We start from the raw sequence: 13,614 nt of genomic DNA, 5'->3' as shown, positions 1-13,614 counted from the left end.
ACATAAAGAATATATGTGGAAGTTTGGGGGCACCTGAGTGGCTCAGTCACTTAAGTGTCTGCCTTCAGCTCAGGTCCTGATCCTGGAGTCCTTGGACGGAGTCTGCATTGAGCGCGGCATCAGGCTCCCTGCTCAGAGGGAAGTCTGCTTCTCCCTCTGCCCCTCACCCTGTTGCTCGATCTCTCTCACATAAATAAATAAGTCAATAAAATACTTTTTTAAAGGGACGCCTGGGTGGCTCAGTTGGTTAAGCAGCTGCCTTCGGCTCAGGTCATGATCCCAGCATCCTGGGATCGAGTCCCACATCGGGCTCCTTGCTCTGCAGGGAGCCTGCTTCTCCCTCTGACTCTGCCTTCCACTCTGTCTGCCTGTGCTTGCTCTCACTCTCTCTCTCTCACAAATAAATAAATAAAATCTTTAAAAAAAATACTTTTTAAAAAAAAGAATATATGTGGAAGTTCAAAATGTGAATGGCACAAAAACCAAGTAGGTGCCGACATTTGTTTTTCCTCTAGGATGCTGTTTGGCAGCATCCTTGGGCTCTATCCCAGTTGTGACCACCAAAAATGCCTCCAGACATTGCTAAATTTCCCCCAGGGGACAGAATTTCTCCAGTGGAGAACCACTGAGATAAACTGATATGCTATTAGGAACAAAGGCTTAACAGATTTTCATTTATGGTAAGTGCAATAAATACCACCAGCAGAAATAACAAAGCAAATGCAGTCTGAGGCTGCGTTATTCCTAGCACTAAGAGCAATGAGGGATTACTGAGGGCTGACTCTCCACCTGCCACTACAATATGGTCTTTCCACGTGAATCCTCACTCAACGCCCATGTGAACCCTATGGGGTGGGACTACCACAGTCTCTGTTTCTCAGTGGAGGACACTGATGTCTAGGGACATAAGTGATTTGCTCGAAGTCTCACAGCTGAGGTGGTGAGAGCCCACAACTCTGGCCTATGGAGCTATGAGAGTCTTTAATCTGTATATTAGGTGTACACCTACAGGAACATCCTGGGAAGAGTCAGTGCCCTCATACACATGGAATGTGGCTGACAGGTGAGAAATAAGCCACCCACCTAGGATCTTAAAGCCCGTAGCTGAGGTCCCAGCCTCCAGTCAACTCATTGACTTAATTTGTACAAAATTCTAATATGCTCTTTCTTCTATCAATAGGACAATAGAGTAACTTCTGGAAAGACTGTCAACAAAAGTGGTTAATAGTACGCATTGGCCCTTCAAGGGTTAAGTTTTAGTGCTGTAGAAACATTTCTCTTCCTGGGGCCCTAATTCTTAAGGGGGTCCGGGGGCAGAGGTCACTAGGATCAGTCTTCCCACTCCAGGGTCAGATCCTGCTACATTGCCCTCCGAGGCTAGGCTGTGAAACTAGGAGGCAGAGTGGCAGAAGGGCTAAGGTCTGGATGGAATCCTACCTAAGATAGAGTCAGGGAGCCACAGCTGGGTAATGACTGGTCTCCTCCTTGCCCCCTTCCAGTGGCAGCCTTGGAGCTCAGGTCTGTGGATCTGCAGAGCCCGAGGAACAACAAAGAGCATCACACCCAGGAGATGGGCCTGAGGCGGCTCATCGTGCGAAGGGGCCAGTCCTTTGGGCTCCAACTACATTTCAACCGACCCTTTCACTTTGGGACAGACTATCTCACCTTCGTGGCCGAGACTGGTGAGTTCACCTGACCCCAAGGCAAAACTCACCTATAGGGCTCCCACCTCTCCGTTCTGAGTGCTCCCTCCTCTCTCCTTTCTTGGGATCTCCAGGGTGCTGTAAGTGATGTTAAGGAAAGATTTGGCCAACTCAGCAAACTGCAGTTGTAATAGTAATAGCTGATTTTTCCATATGCAACAGGTGCTATGCTCACTTCATACATATTATTTCATTTAATCCTCATGCTGAGAGTTTCAGGTGGGTAGTATTATGATCCCATTTTGCAGATAAAAATACTGAGGCCCAGAGGTCCTAAGTGGCTTGCCCAAAGACACCCAGTGGCAATAAAAGCCTTAAGCCAAAAAGATTAGCAAGGAGGTGAGGGTCCTCTCAGTTTCTTCCTAGAATCACGTCACATAGATTTTAAAACCTCACTCTGGGGTCATTCTCTCCCACACAGGACCGGCACCCAAGGAGTTGCTGGGAACCCGAGCCACCTTCTCTCTCACCCAGGCTCGAAAAGGAAATGTCTGGAGCGCCTTTGACTTCACCATTGACACCAACTCGCTCTTAGTTGCCCTTTTCACGCCAGCCAACGCAGTCATTGGTCCCTACACTCTGAAGCTAGAGATCTCCCAGGGTCAGAGTCACAGTGTGGTTCACCCACTGGGGACTTTCATCCTGCTTTTTAACCCTTGGAATGCAGGTACGACTTGCTCACAGGGGGTAATGCTAACCCGAAACACTGGGAATGCTCAGTGAGGTTCTTCTGAGAAAACCCAGAAGATACAAGTCAACTATCTATGCCATATATTACCATGTGCTCACTAAAAACCATCTTTACCAAAAAACAAAACAAAACCCCCCAAAATTGAATGGCACAATGAAAATGTTCATGGTGTGAGGTTAAGTGAAATAGATTAGGAAATGGAACACAGTAGGACCTTAATTGTCTAAGTGGAGAGAAAGAATGGCTGGGATTCACCAGTTGTAACGGTGGGTATCTCGGAGTCGGAGACTGAGTGATTTTCATTATCTTCTTTCCATCATCTGTATTTTCCAGATCTCTACAAGAAGCTTTCCACTTTTACCATCAGCAAAAGATAATGATTATGTTTTAAAGGGACTGATTCTATCACTGGCCTCTAGAAAAGCAAAGTAGATTTTTAAAGGGTCCAGTCTTGATTTCTCTTGCCAGCAACATGTTTGTTTCCTTGTTATCCAGCAGGACGCTGTCATTGCTGTCTTATCTCTTTATTACTTTTTGTTTTTTGCCCCCTCCACTCCTTAACCACTCAGAGGACGATGTCTACCTGCCAAGTGAAATACTGCTACAGGAGTATATCATGATGGACTATGGCTTTGTTTACAAGGGTCATGAAAGATTCATCACCGCCTGGCCCTGGAACTATGGGCAGGTAACCCTGTCACAGAAAGTGGGCCTGGGGCGGGTCTCCTGAAGCTGGTTCTTAATCAACTCTATTAGCTTACAAAGGGCCACTAACAAAAGTCAGGGTGTATGGCTCCTGCTGATTTCCCATCCAGTAAGAGAGGGCAAGGGAGGAAGGGGAGATGTCTTTCAAAGTTTTGGTTTTTGTTTCAAGATTTTTTTAAGTAACCTCTACACCCAACATGGGGCTCAAACTTACAACCCAGAGATCAAAAGTGGCATGCTCCACTAACTGAGCCAGCCAGGTGCCTCTCAAGTTTTTAATATTTTATATAAAAAACTACAAACATAATCCAAATAGGCTACTAAAATTAACCTATCTCTCAAGTTCAAAAGTGAGCAATTTATGGTGAACCTGATTCCATCTACACCAGGGGTTTGCAAACTAGAGTCCACTGACTGTTTTTATATGGTCCCTGAGTTAAGAATGATTTTCATATTTTCAAATTGTTGAAAAAGAACCAAAAATTTTTTTGATGTGAAAATTATATGAAGTTCAAACTTTGGTGTCCATAAATAACATTTCATGGGAACACAGCCACACTCATTCATTTACGTATCATCTATGGCTGTGTTAATGTTACAGAGGCAGAGTTGAGTAGCTGAGACAGAGACCCCACAGCCTGTAAAACCTAAAGTACTTACTATCTGGTCCTTCACAGAAAAAGTCTGCCCATCCCTGGTCTATGCTGTCCCTGTCCCTCCCAACTCATCACTGGAATTTTTGGAAGAAAATTGTAGATACTATATCATTCAGTCCAGTAATGCTTCTGTTTATAGCTCTAAAAGATGATGACTCTTTTTGAAAAACTGAATAATACATTATCATAACTAAAGAAATGAACAGCAATTTCTTTAATAATATCCAATATCCGGTCAGTATAGAAAGGGTGGGACCTTTGACTCTGGGCAACTTTCCCACTCCCAACCACCAGCCATGATGGATGTACTTTTTGCCTCCTTCCCACTGACATCTCAGCCCCCTCCATACTCACCTGGAAGGTAGTGGGGAGAGAACAGTGGGCCTTGCCCTGTTCTCCCTCTGTGACAACTTGTGTAATTTTTTGAAACTGAAACAAATACCTGTGCATCTGGCAGCCAAAAGGGTTGCAGCATGTGTTGCTTTACATGTTATAAACGTATGTCGTGAGCTTACACTGGCTTCTCCTGGGCTCCCAACTTCAGCTGAACTCCTCTACCGATTTCCAGGATCCCCACACTCGGCCTCCTCTCCTTTCATGGCTGATCCTGTTTTTATCCATCTGATCTTTCCTACTCCCTCATGTCCTCCAGAAACAAGAACCTCTAAACCCTGTCCTTGAAATCAAACTCAAAGACCTTAGGTGAACATCTCTACCCTGCTCTCTTCCTGTCCATCTAGTCCTTCAAAGCCCCCTGGCACCAATGGCCTTCTCCGATCTCTTGGTCAATAGGGATCTCTCACCTCCAAATTCTGTTTGCATTTTTCCATCAGAGCCACACAGTTCATTTTTCAGAATTCTTTATCTCATAAATTCCCAATTTGATTTGTAAGCTCTTTGAAGGCAGGGTTTTGTCTAGTATTTAACCCTCAACCCCAGCACATATGGCCCATCTATAAAAATCTGTCACTGACTTGATGTTTCAGGATAATGGACATTTATACTCTTCTCTTTTCTCTCCCTTGAAATCACTTGGAAGTTTGAAGAGGACATCATAGATATCTGCTTCGAGATCTTGAACAAGAGCCTGTACTTCTTAGAAAACCCGTCCAAAGACTACTCTCAGCGGAACGACCCAGTGTACATCTGCAGAGTGGTGAGCGCCATGGTAAGGACTGCTCTCCCGCCTCTGTCTGGGGATGAGCTGAGCTTCCCTGGGGCACTGCAGAAACGCACCTGTCTGGCCTTTGCAGATCAACAGCAATGATGACAGCGGTGTGCTGCAGGGGAACTGGGGAGAGGACTACTCCAGGGGGGTCAGCCCGCTGGAATGGAATGGCAGCGTAGCCATCCTGCGGCAGTGGTCAGCCAGGGGCAGGCAGCCTGTGAAGTATGGGCAGTGCTGGGTCTTTGCAGCTGTAATGTGCACAGGTGAGTGGTGGGGAGATGGGAATGCAGGGTCATTCATTTAATTTTCGTGATAACCCTTTGAGGTTGGGCTCTGAGGATCTCCATTTTCACATAACTGTGGCTTGTTGGTAGCCCCCCAGCTAAGGAATGATGTTCATGTGACCCTGAACCAGCATAGACTGAGGAGTCTTGCATGTTTGCCTAGGAGGGAGGCTGACCTGTTGCAATTATTCAGCAGACTCCTGGATGGCAGATAGACTATTAAAATGGTCACCCGGAAAGAGAAGCCTGTGGTCTCAAAGTGGAGGCAAATGCAGCTCCCTTCTACCACAGTCAGGCTTCTCAGCTCCAAGGGAGCCTGGAATCAGGGACAGGCTGGGGGAAACTTGAGGTGCAAGCAGACGGTCTGGGAAAGCCTGGTCTCAGCTGTGGGCAGAGCTGGTAGCTACCAAATAGTTTTCAGAGAGATTCTTGAGGAGTTACAATTGGAGGTTTGCTACTTGGCCAAATACCTGCATGAAGCATCGACGTTTTATGCATGATCATTTATTACAATTTAGTGCAAAGGCATTGATTGGATTATCTATGAAGGTGAGGGAAAGACAGAATATTGAGGTGCCTTCCTGTCTTCCCCTATGCAAGGAAGAGTGTACCTGTTACATTGTGGGGCTCAGTCAATGTTTGCTGAATAAATGGACTGGCTCTCAGTGGGAGGGAACATAGATCAGGGAAGACAGAGACAGAGGCCAAAGACAAAGTTCTAAATTTTCCTGACAGGGAGAGCATAGCTTGGCAGTTAGGTTTGGGCACTGCAGGCAGAGGAGATGTTCAAATCAAGTGACCAAATCAAGTGACCTCATTTTGCTCTTCCATTTTCCCATTTTCCCCGAAAAATGCTCAGCACAGCATCAGAATTTAGTATGGCCACATGCCTGGGCTGGAGAAGTCCCTGGGTAGGCAGGTGTCATGGAGGAGGGCTTGGGTCCTTAGATACTGGGATGAGAGGATGAGATCTAGGTCTGCATCCTTACTCCACGTTGAAGCCTCTCCTTGCTCCCAGGCCCTAGAGCCCTGGGGCCACTGAATGAGGGGACTGCTGTTCCCATCAGACAGCCTCTGGCCACTTGCAGCCCTGGTTTAGCTGTCACCCCTGCAAAGGGTGACAGGCCCAGAAGCTGTGCTGGGCGTAGACAGGTGACTTGTGAACAGGTGACTGGCTCCCTTTGGGTTCTTGAATCAATCAAAACATTGATCAATCTCAATAGTTCTCTTACTTTTCTTACTTATTATCCTCCCAGCAGCCTCAAGAAGCACCCTCTGCTCCTCCTGAACAAGGGAGAGGTAGAGGAAACCTCTGCCGAACCTCCTCATCTAAACTCTTTGTCTTGCTGGCTGAGGTGGGGCCCTATGTCCCAAAGGCACATCTGGCTCTTGATTTTATTTGGCCCTGGGCAGATGTGTGTGTGTGTGTGTATCTGCTTTGAATGAGTAGATCTTAACCACTTAACATGAAATCTTAACTCAGCTTTAAAAATCCTTTATAGAGGACATTAGGAGAAGGAAGGGAAAAATAAAGGGGGAGAATCAAAGGGGGAGACAAACCATGAGAGACTGTGGACTACAGGAAACAGAGTTTCAGAGGGGAGGGGGTGGGGGGATGGGTTAACACGGTGCTGGGTATTAAGGAGGGCACGTACTGCATGGAGCACCGGGTGTTATATGCATACAATGACTCATGGAACACTACATCAGAAACTAATGATGTACTGTATGGTGACTTAACATAACAATAAAAAAATAATAATACAGAAAATAAAAAGGCTTTATTGTACTATCCTAAGAAGCCACAAGAGGGTGCTGTTGCCTTGTCAAAGATCGTTTTTGCCTCTACCTGCAAGTTCCCTTTGTCCCTGAGGTTTTCTGTTTAACCTCCATTAAGTCTATATTGCCCTTCTATCCTTTCTCTGATTTCTCTCTTACCTCCTCCAAACCCTGTATTTCAGTAAATCAGCTGGTCCAATTCCTTATTTTGTTACACATAAGGAGACTAAGAGCCAGAGAAGTTAAGTCACCTACTGATGGTCACACAGCTTTTCTCCTAAAACTGGCCACAACATAAGGCCTAAAATTTCTTATTTTCTTTTGAATTAGCAAATATTTCACGTTCTCTGTTTTTACTGTGGAAAGCTGCTGAGTGAATAAAAGCCCTAAATGATAAACGGAGTTGCTTATTGTTGTTTTAAGTTACCTTCACATGATTTCTTTCTCCTAGTGGGATGGAGACTTTGATGGGGCAGGTAGGCAGCAGGGTTCTGGGCCTGGGTGCAGTGCCCTGAGAATAAAGAAGTTACAGGTATGGATCTGCAAGAATCTTGGCCTTCTTTCTGTCCTCCAGCTTAAAACTTAGAAAGGATGCCTGGGAAACCAAAGATTCTACTTGAAATGGACTCAGTGATTCTCCACGCTTTCCTTCTCTTTAGTAATGAGATGTTTAGGTGTTCCAACCCGTGTGGTTTCCAGTTTTCGTTCTGCACACAACATGGATGGGAACTTAACCATTGACACCTACTATGACCAAAATGCAGAGATGCTGCCAACTCGGAAGCGAGACAAAATATGGTAAGGGGACACAGTCTCAAACAGATCTCTGCTCCATCTCAGGATGGGCAGGGAAACTCTGACACACTGCTCTCTGGTCTTGAGGCAGTATCACCCTTCCCTTTGTGGCTGGTGCCCAGAGAGTAATCCTGCCACCTAGGAGACTGTTCTGGCTAATTAGGTCATCACATCACACTCATTTCAGAGACAGAAGACTATGGGGTAACATTCCAGAGCCCAATCTTAATGAATAGATTGTGTGGTCTGTGAATACTGATCTCAAAACCTGCATGCCTCTTACTCCTCCTTCTTTGAGCCATTCCGTCTGTGCCATTCTCTGCTTGCCTTCTTGGGCCTGTACTTGCTGTCTTTGCCTACTTCCTCAGTCTCTCCTGCTTCTTCCTCTACCTGCCCCACTCTCATTGCATGCATGTGAGCGTGTATGTGTATGTGCGTGTGTATCTCTGTGCATCCCTTCATTTCTGTATCTCTCATCTCTTCCCCTGGCTCCTCTTTCCTCTGCTCTACTTCAGATCTGATTTTCCGGTTTTCCTTTCCAGCTAGTTTCCAGGTATGATCTTTGAGTTGTGTGAGAACTAGTGGCTATCGTTGGAGCCCCTCCCTCTCTGAGCTCCTAGAGGATGAAACATCCCCCGTTCAGTCAGCAGTGGTGTATCTGGGAAGGTGGGATCACAGAATTATGTCGAATTCTGTGTATGAATGCACAATCTGAATATAATCCTGAGGAAACATCAGGCAAGCTCAAAATGAGGATCACTCCGGCAAATAAATAAACACTATATTCCAAATGTCAGTGTAATACAACAAAGGATGAGGAGCCCTTCCAGATCCAAGCAAACAAAGGGCCTTACCCAACTAGATGCGTGTGATCCTGGACCAGGCAGAAATGAATGTCATAAAGGGCATCACTAGGTCAATTGACAAAACTGAAATATAGACAGTAATTTAGAAAAAAGTGTTGTATCAGCAGTAAATGATAACTGTACATGATCATGTAGGAGAAGATCTCTAAGAAAGTACACACCGAAGTAGAAAGCAAAGGGGAAAAATGTATTTATCATCTTCACATCCATACTGAAACAAAGCGAATGATAAAGCAAATAGGCAAAATGTTAATGATAGATGAATTGGGTAGATGGGTATTCTTTGTACTACACTTGCAACTTTACTGTAAGTTTGAAATGACTTCTAAATAAGTAAAAAAAAAGGGAGGGGCGTGAATATAATTAAAACATAATAGCTTTGTGCAGTGCCAGATGGTAGCTAGATTTTTTATGGTGATCGCTTCATAACTGATATAAATGTTAAATCGCTATGTTGTACACCTGAAACTAATACAATATTGTATGTCAGCTACACTTTAATTAAAAAACCGATATAAACTACAGGATTCAGTATAGTGTCCAATACCTGGCAAATCTTCTGAAATAAATCCTCATCTTCTTCCTCTTTTCTGTAGGAACTTCCACGTCTGGAATGAGTGCTGGATGATCCGGAAAGATCTTCCTCCAGGATACAATGGTTGGCAGGTTCTGGACCCCACTCCCCAGCAAACCAGCAGCGGTGAGTGAGGGGCCCTGTGGAAGGGTCTGGGCTCTGTGCGGAGGCTGGTCGGGCACTGACCACATGAGCAGGAGGCCAGAAAGGAGCAGTATTTTTCTTACTGTGTCGCCTTCAGCTGGGTGACCGAGAGGAGTAACAGGACCTCTCAGTTGCTTCCTCACCTATAAAGTAGGGAAGATGATGATAACTGCCACTTCACAGGGTGGCTGTGAGGATTGGGTGAATTTGTGGGAATCTGAGAGCACTCTGTGGATGTGGGTCTTCTCCATCCCATCTCCCTGCCTGCCCCTGCCGCCCTCCCCCTCAACAGCCACCCCAGTCCACCTGCTGGCAGCTGGCAGCTGTCCTCAACTTCTGTTCCCTCCACAGGGCTGTTCTGCTGCGGCCCTGCCTCTGTGAAGGCCATCAGGGAAGGGGAGGTCCACCTGCCCTATGACACCCCATTTGTGTATGCCGAGGTGAATGCTGATGAAGTCATTTGGCTCTTTGGGAATGGCCAGGCCCAGGAAATCCTGGTCCATAACACCAGCTCCATCGGGAAGGAAATCAGCACCAAGATGGTAGGGTCAGATCAGCGCCAGAACATTACCAGCTCCTACAAGTATCCAGAAGGTGCTTGGGGCCCTGGGGACTCAGGAGGTGGGGGGTGGGTATAATCTCCTTCGAATGCCTCCCGGTGAGGATGGCTTGCTTCTGTTAAAACCCCGCCTGATCACCTCCTCCTCATGGCGAACTCCCAGGGGCTTTCCTGGACCCTGGCCATGTGGCCCTAGAGTTGCTAGATTGAGCAAATAAAAGTAGAGGGTATCCAGGTAAATCTGAATCCCAGATAAATTCAAATAAGCAAATATTTTATTAGTATAAGTGTGTTCCAAATATAGTATGCAATATATCTAAACTGAAAACTATTTATTGTGTATCTGAAATTCAAATTGAATGTCCTTTATTTTACTTGAAACTCTGTCCTAGGGTCATATCATGATCTCGTTAAGTCAAAACAGTAGGGGGGGGGGTGGATGCTTAAGGAGGCAAAGGATGCCTGGCTTGTGGAAGGGAGTAGATGTCCCTGCAAAGAAGGCCAGGGGGAGTCAGACACCCTGAGTACCAACCAAGGCCCTGCTGTGTAAGCCTAGCCTAGTTCTTACCATCACGGTGCCTCCACTTCCTCAGCTATAAAATGGGTTAATGGCACCTTCAAGGGCTGTTGTGGATACACAGAAAGCACTTGGAGCAGTGCCTCTGGTGCATAGCAGCTACTATAGAGAGAAGTCCACAGTTTGGGGTGAGGTGAGGTTCAGCCTGAATGTTGAGTAGCCCTCAGGACCAAGAGATGAAGATCCATTTAGAAGACATGAGCATGTATTTTAGAAGTGAGGATGCTGGCAGGGGAAGAAGTCTCTGGCTTTGATGACAGCAGCAATACTGACAACAAAGAACCATGCTGGGTGCTTATGCTCAGCAACTCATGTAACTCACCATTTTGGCCACTCTAGAAGGCAAGGAGCTATACTTGGGTTATAGATGAAAGGACTGAGCACCCAGAGATTAAGGGACTGTGCCTGAGCAAGGACTTGAACCCAGCACCGAGCACTGGCAATTCCCATGTTCTCAGCCATGATGCTGACCTGTCTCCTGCTGCAGCTCTTCACATGGCTGGGGCTTTGGGAGGGGAGCTGAGAGTTTTGGGGGTGGCTAGCTTCCCAAAGGAGGCCCCTGGTCTCTCAGTCTCTCCTCACTGGCTCTTCTTTTGGCCAGGATCCCCTGAGGAGCGATCTGTGTTCATGAAAGCTTCCCGGAAAATGCTGGCCCCAAGAAGGGCCTCTTCCCCTTTCCTAGATCTGCTGGGCTCTGGGGGCCCTGAGGACCAGCCTGCACAGCTGCAGCTTCACCTGGCCAGGACCCCCGAGTGGGGCCAGGACCTGATGCTGACACTGCGTGCCTGGAGGGTGCCAGACAGAGTCCACTCCCGGGGGTCCATCAGCCTGGTGGTGCGCTTCAGCGCCCAGGCCCTGTTGCACCAGGGTGGAACCCGGGAGCCTCTCTGGAGGCAAACAGTGCACTTGAACCTGGATTTTGGGAAGGGTGAGTATGAGATAGGCCTGGAAAGTTGCCAAGAAGGATGGGAACCTTGGGGTCATGAATGAAGCTGGGTATGGTTCAGCCAGATTCCATGGAGATCCCCGCACCCCAACACACCCACATGGCAGACAGTGAAGCTGCTGGTGGCAGGACGTTGCATGTTATGTGCTGCACTCCGACACCATCCTGCCAGGGGAGACACAACAGTGACCTCTGGGGGTGGTGGGTAGAGGGTAAGTGCTCTGAATCTCTCTTAGACACATGCACACAAACATACTTGCATACACATACAGACTCACACACATGTTCTCTCTCACACATACACATACTCTCTGTCTCTCCTCTCTCTCTTTCCAGACTCCTCAAGGTGTCTTTTGTCTGTGCTTAGAGATACAGTTGCCGCTCTTGCTACCCTACGACAATTATAGAAACAAGCTGACAGATGAGAAACTGATCCGGGTGTCTGGCATTGCCAAGGTGGAGGATACAGGGAGGTCCATGCTGGTCCTAAAAGACATCTCTCTGGAGCCTCCTCACTTGTCTATTGAGGTAAGGTGTCTGGACAGAGATGGAGCCTGGGGGCCCTCAAACTCACCCAATCCAGGTCTTGGGCTCCAGCAGTGAACAGAACATAGTCCCTGCTTCAGACACCAAATAGATGATTAAAGCCCAGTATGATGTTACCTCGTACCCTGCAAAGTGCAGGGCAGGGTGAAAGGCTTCTCAGAGGAGTGATATTTTGTGGGGGCTACACAGGAAGACACTGTACAGAGAAATGAGATGGAGATAGAGGCATGTTAAGCAAGGAAAAAGCTTGGCAGAGGCAGACAGACAGGAGAGGCATGGATAGGAGATGGAGTTGAGGAGTTGGATTTGAGAAAAAACACAAGTCAAATTCCAAAGCTGACTGCAGATGTTAATACAAGTGTGACAGGGAAGAGGGAAAACAAATGAAAGGTGAGGCTCGGACTTTGAGCTCGAAGATCATGTGGCTGGCAAGTAATTACATGAGGAAGGAACACAGGTAGAAGAAAGGTCAATAGAAGCAGAAATGTTCCCCATCTCCCCTTACCAGGATTTTTCTTCCCTTGAAGCCTCCTTTCCCCAGCCCCACACCCCATTCTGAAGGACTTGCCCTCTGCCTAGTCCCAGGCTGGCTTTGCCCCTGCTGGATCTGTTAGCAGCATGCTCCATCCCCACCCAGAGCAAGAATTGAGTGGTTCCACGTCATAAGCCACCTGGCCCTGCTGTCAGGTGGTCAGACTATGATGTGGCAGACAGTGGGCAGTGCAGACAAAGTGTGGTGCTGAGGTGAGCACCCTGCCTGTTACCCAGAGTCCTGGTTCCCAACAAGATCCAGTGCAAACACATGGGATGCTGAGGAGACTATTAATTGGTCCCCACCGGTAAAGGACCTAAGGATTATCTGTACCACTAGGAGAGAAGCCCAAGACATTTTTACCTGTTCTACTTTGCTGCCCTCATTAGAGTACAAAGGGTTTGTTTCTTTCATTTGAATTTTAGAGAAGTCAGGATGTGTTCTTGTTTTTCCTTGTTTTGTTTTGTTTTAATTCTCTTTTGAGCCAGAACGTGCCCCAAGTATGATCTGGGTGGTCAGAATTCATCTTAGTTCAACATTCATCCACCACTTGGCAGGAGCTGAGCGAGGCACCAGCTCTAGGAGTGAGTAGGATAGAATCCCTGCCTCCCACTCACAGGCCAAGGCTGTGCTGCCCTAGGACAGATTCCCATGGGATGCACAGAACACACCTGGAAAAACTCAGTGTTTCTAATGTCAGAGCAACGTGGGGAAAAGATCCTGTCCACAGCCTGGGACATCTGGGTCAGGTCCTGGCTCTGCTATATCATATGACCTTGGCCTTGGAATGATATTGCTGATAGCATATAGATGGCACATAGGATACCACTTCCTTACCCTCTTCCTGTGTCAGACACTACTAATCCATCACAACTCTATCTGACTCTGGATTTGTCCTCAGGAGTCTTTCCAACACACCATTTCTATCAGCCATGATTAACAGATTGGAGCTGGCCCTTAGGTCAAAATCAAATTGCCATCCATCCTGAACCAGATGGTGGGGAGGGAAATAGATTTCTACGTGGTGCCAGGTCCCAGACGATGGTGGCTTCTTGAAGCATTGTGACCTTCTAAGACAGGTCAGGATAT

The 13,614-nt window shown here is 47.0% G+C and overlaps 2 protein-coding genes across 2 annotated transcripts in view; one reads left to right on the top strand and one right to left on the bottom strand.

The window, feature by feature from the left end:
- TGM7 (transglutaminase 7) overlaps positions 1–13,614 on the top strand; it is a 32,723-nt gene that overhangs the window by 18,359 nt on the left and 750 nt on the right. The window contains exons 2-11 of the mRNA XM_004751224.3: positions 1,443–1,682; positions 2,125–2,370; positions 2,964–3,082; positions 4,795–4,923; positions 5,009–5,186; positions 7,646–7,784; positions 9,244–9,347; positions 9,717–9,959; positions 11,103–11,429; positions 11,815–11,975. Coding sequence (XP_004751281.2) covers positions 1,443–1,682; positions 2,125–2,370; positions 2,964–3,082; positions 4,795–4,923; positions 5,009–5,186; positions 7,646–7,784; positions 9,244–9,347; positions 9,717–9,959; positions 11,103–11,429; positions 11,815–11,975 — 1,886 coding nt within the window. The remainder of the gene's footprint in view (positions 1–1,442; positions 1,683–2,124; positions 2,371–2,963; positions 3,083–4,794; positions 4,924–5,008; positions 5,187–7,645; positions 7,785–9,243; positions 9,348–9,716; positions 9,960–11,102; positions 11,430–11,814; positions 11,976–13,614) is intronic.
- The window catches only part of CCNDBP1 (cyclin D1 binding protein 1), an 83,874-nt gene continuing 78,801 nt past the window's right edge, over positions 8,542–13,614 (bottom strand). Inside the window, exon 14 of the transcript XR_006602839.1 lies at positions 8,542–9,508. The gene's annotated coding sequence lies outside the window, so the exon portion shown is untranslated. The remainder of the gene's footprint in view (positions 9,509–13,614) is intronic.

The sequence above is a fragment of the Mustela putorius genome, unplaced genomic scaffold, assembly GCF_011764305.1.
Source record: "Mustela putorius furo isolate JIRA1106 unplaced genomic scaffold, ASM1176430v1.1 tig00003898_pilon_pilon_pilon, whole genome shotgun sequence".
In the NCBI taxonomy this organism is placed as follows: Eukaryota; Metazoa; Chordata; class Mammalia; order Carnivora; family Mustelidae; genus Mustela; species Mustela putorius.
Note: the sequence above shows the minus strand (reverse complement) of the source record. Positions and strands in the feature narration are given on the sequence as shown.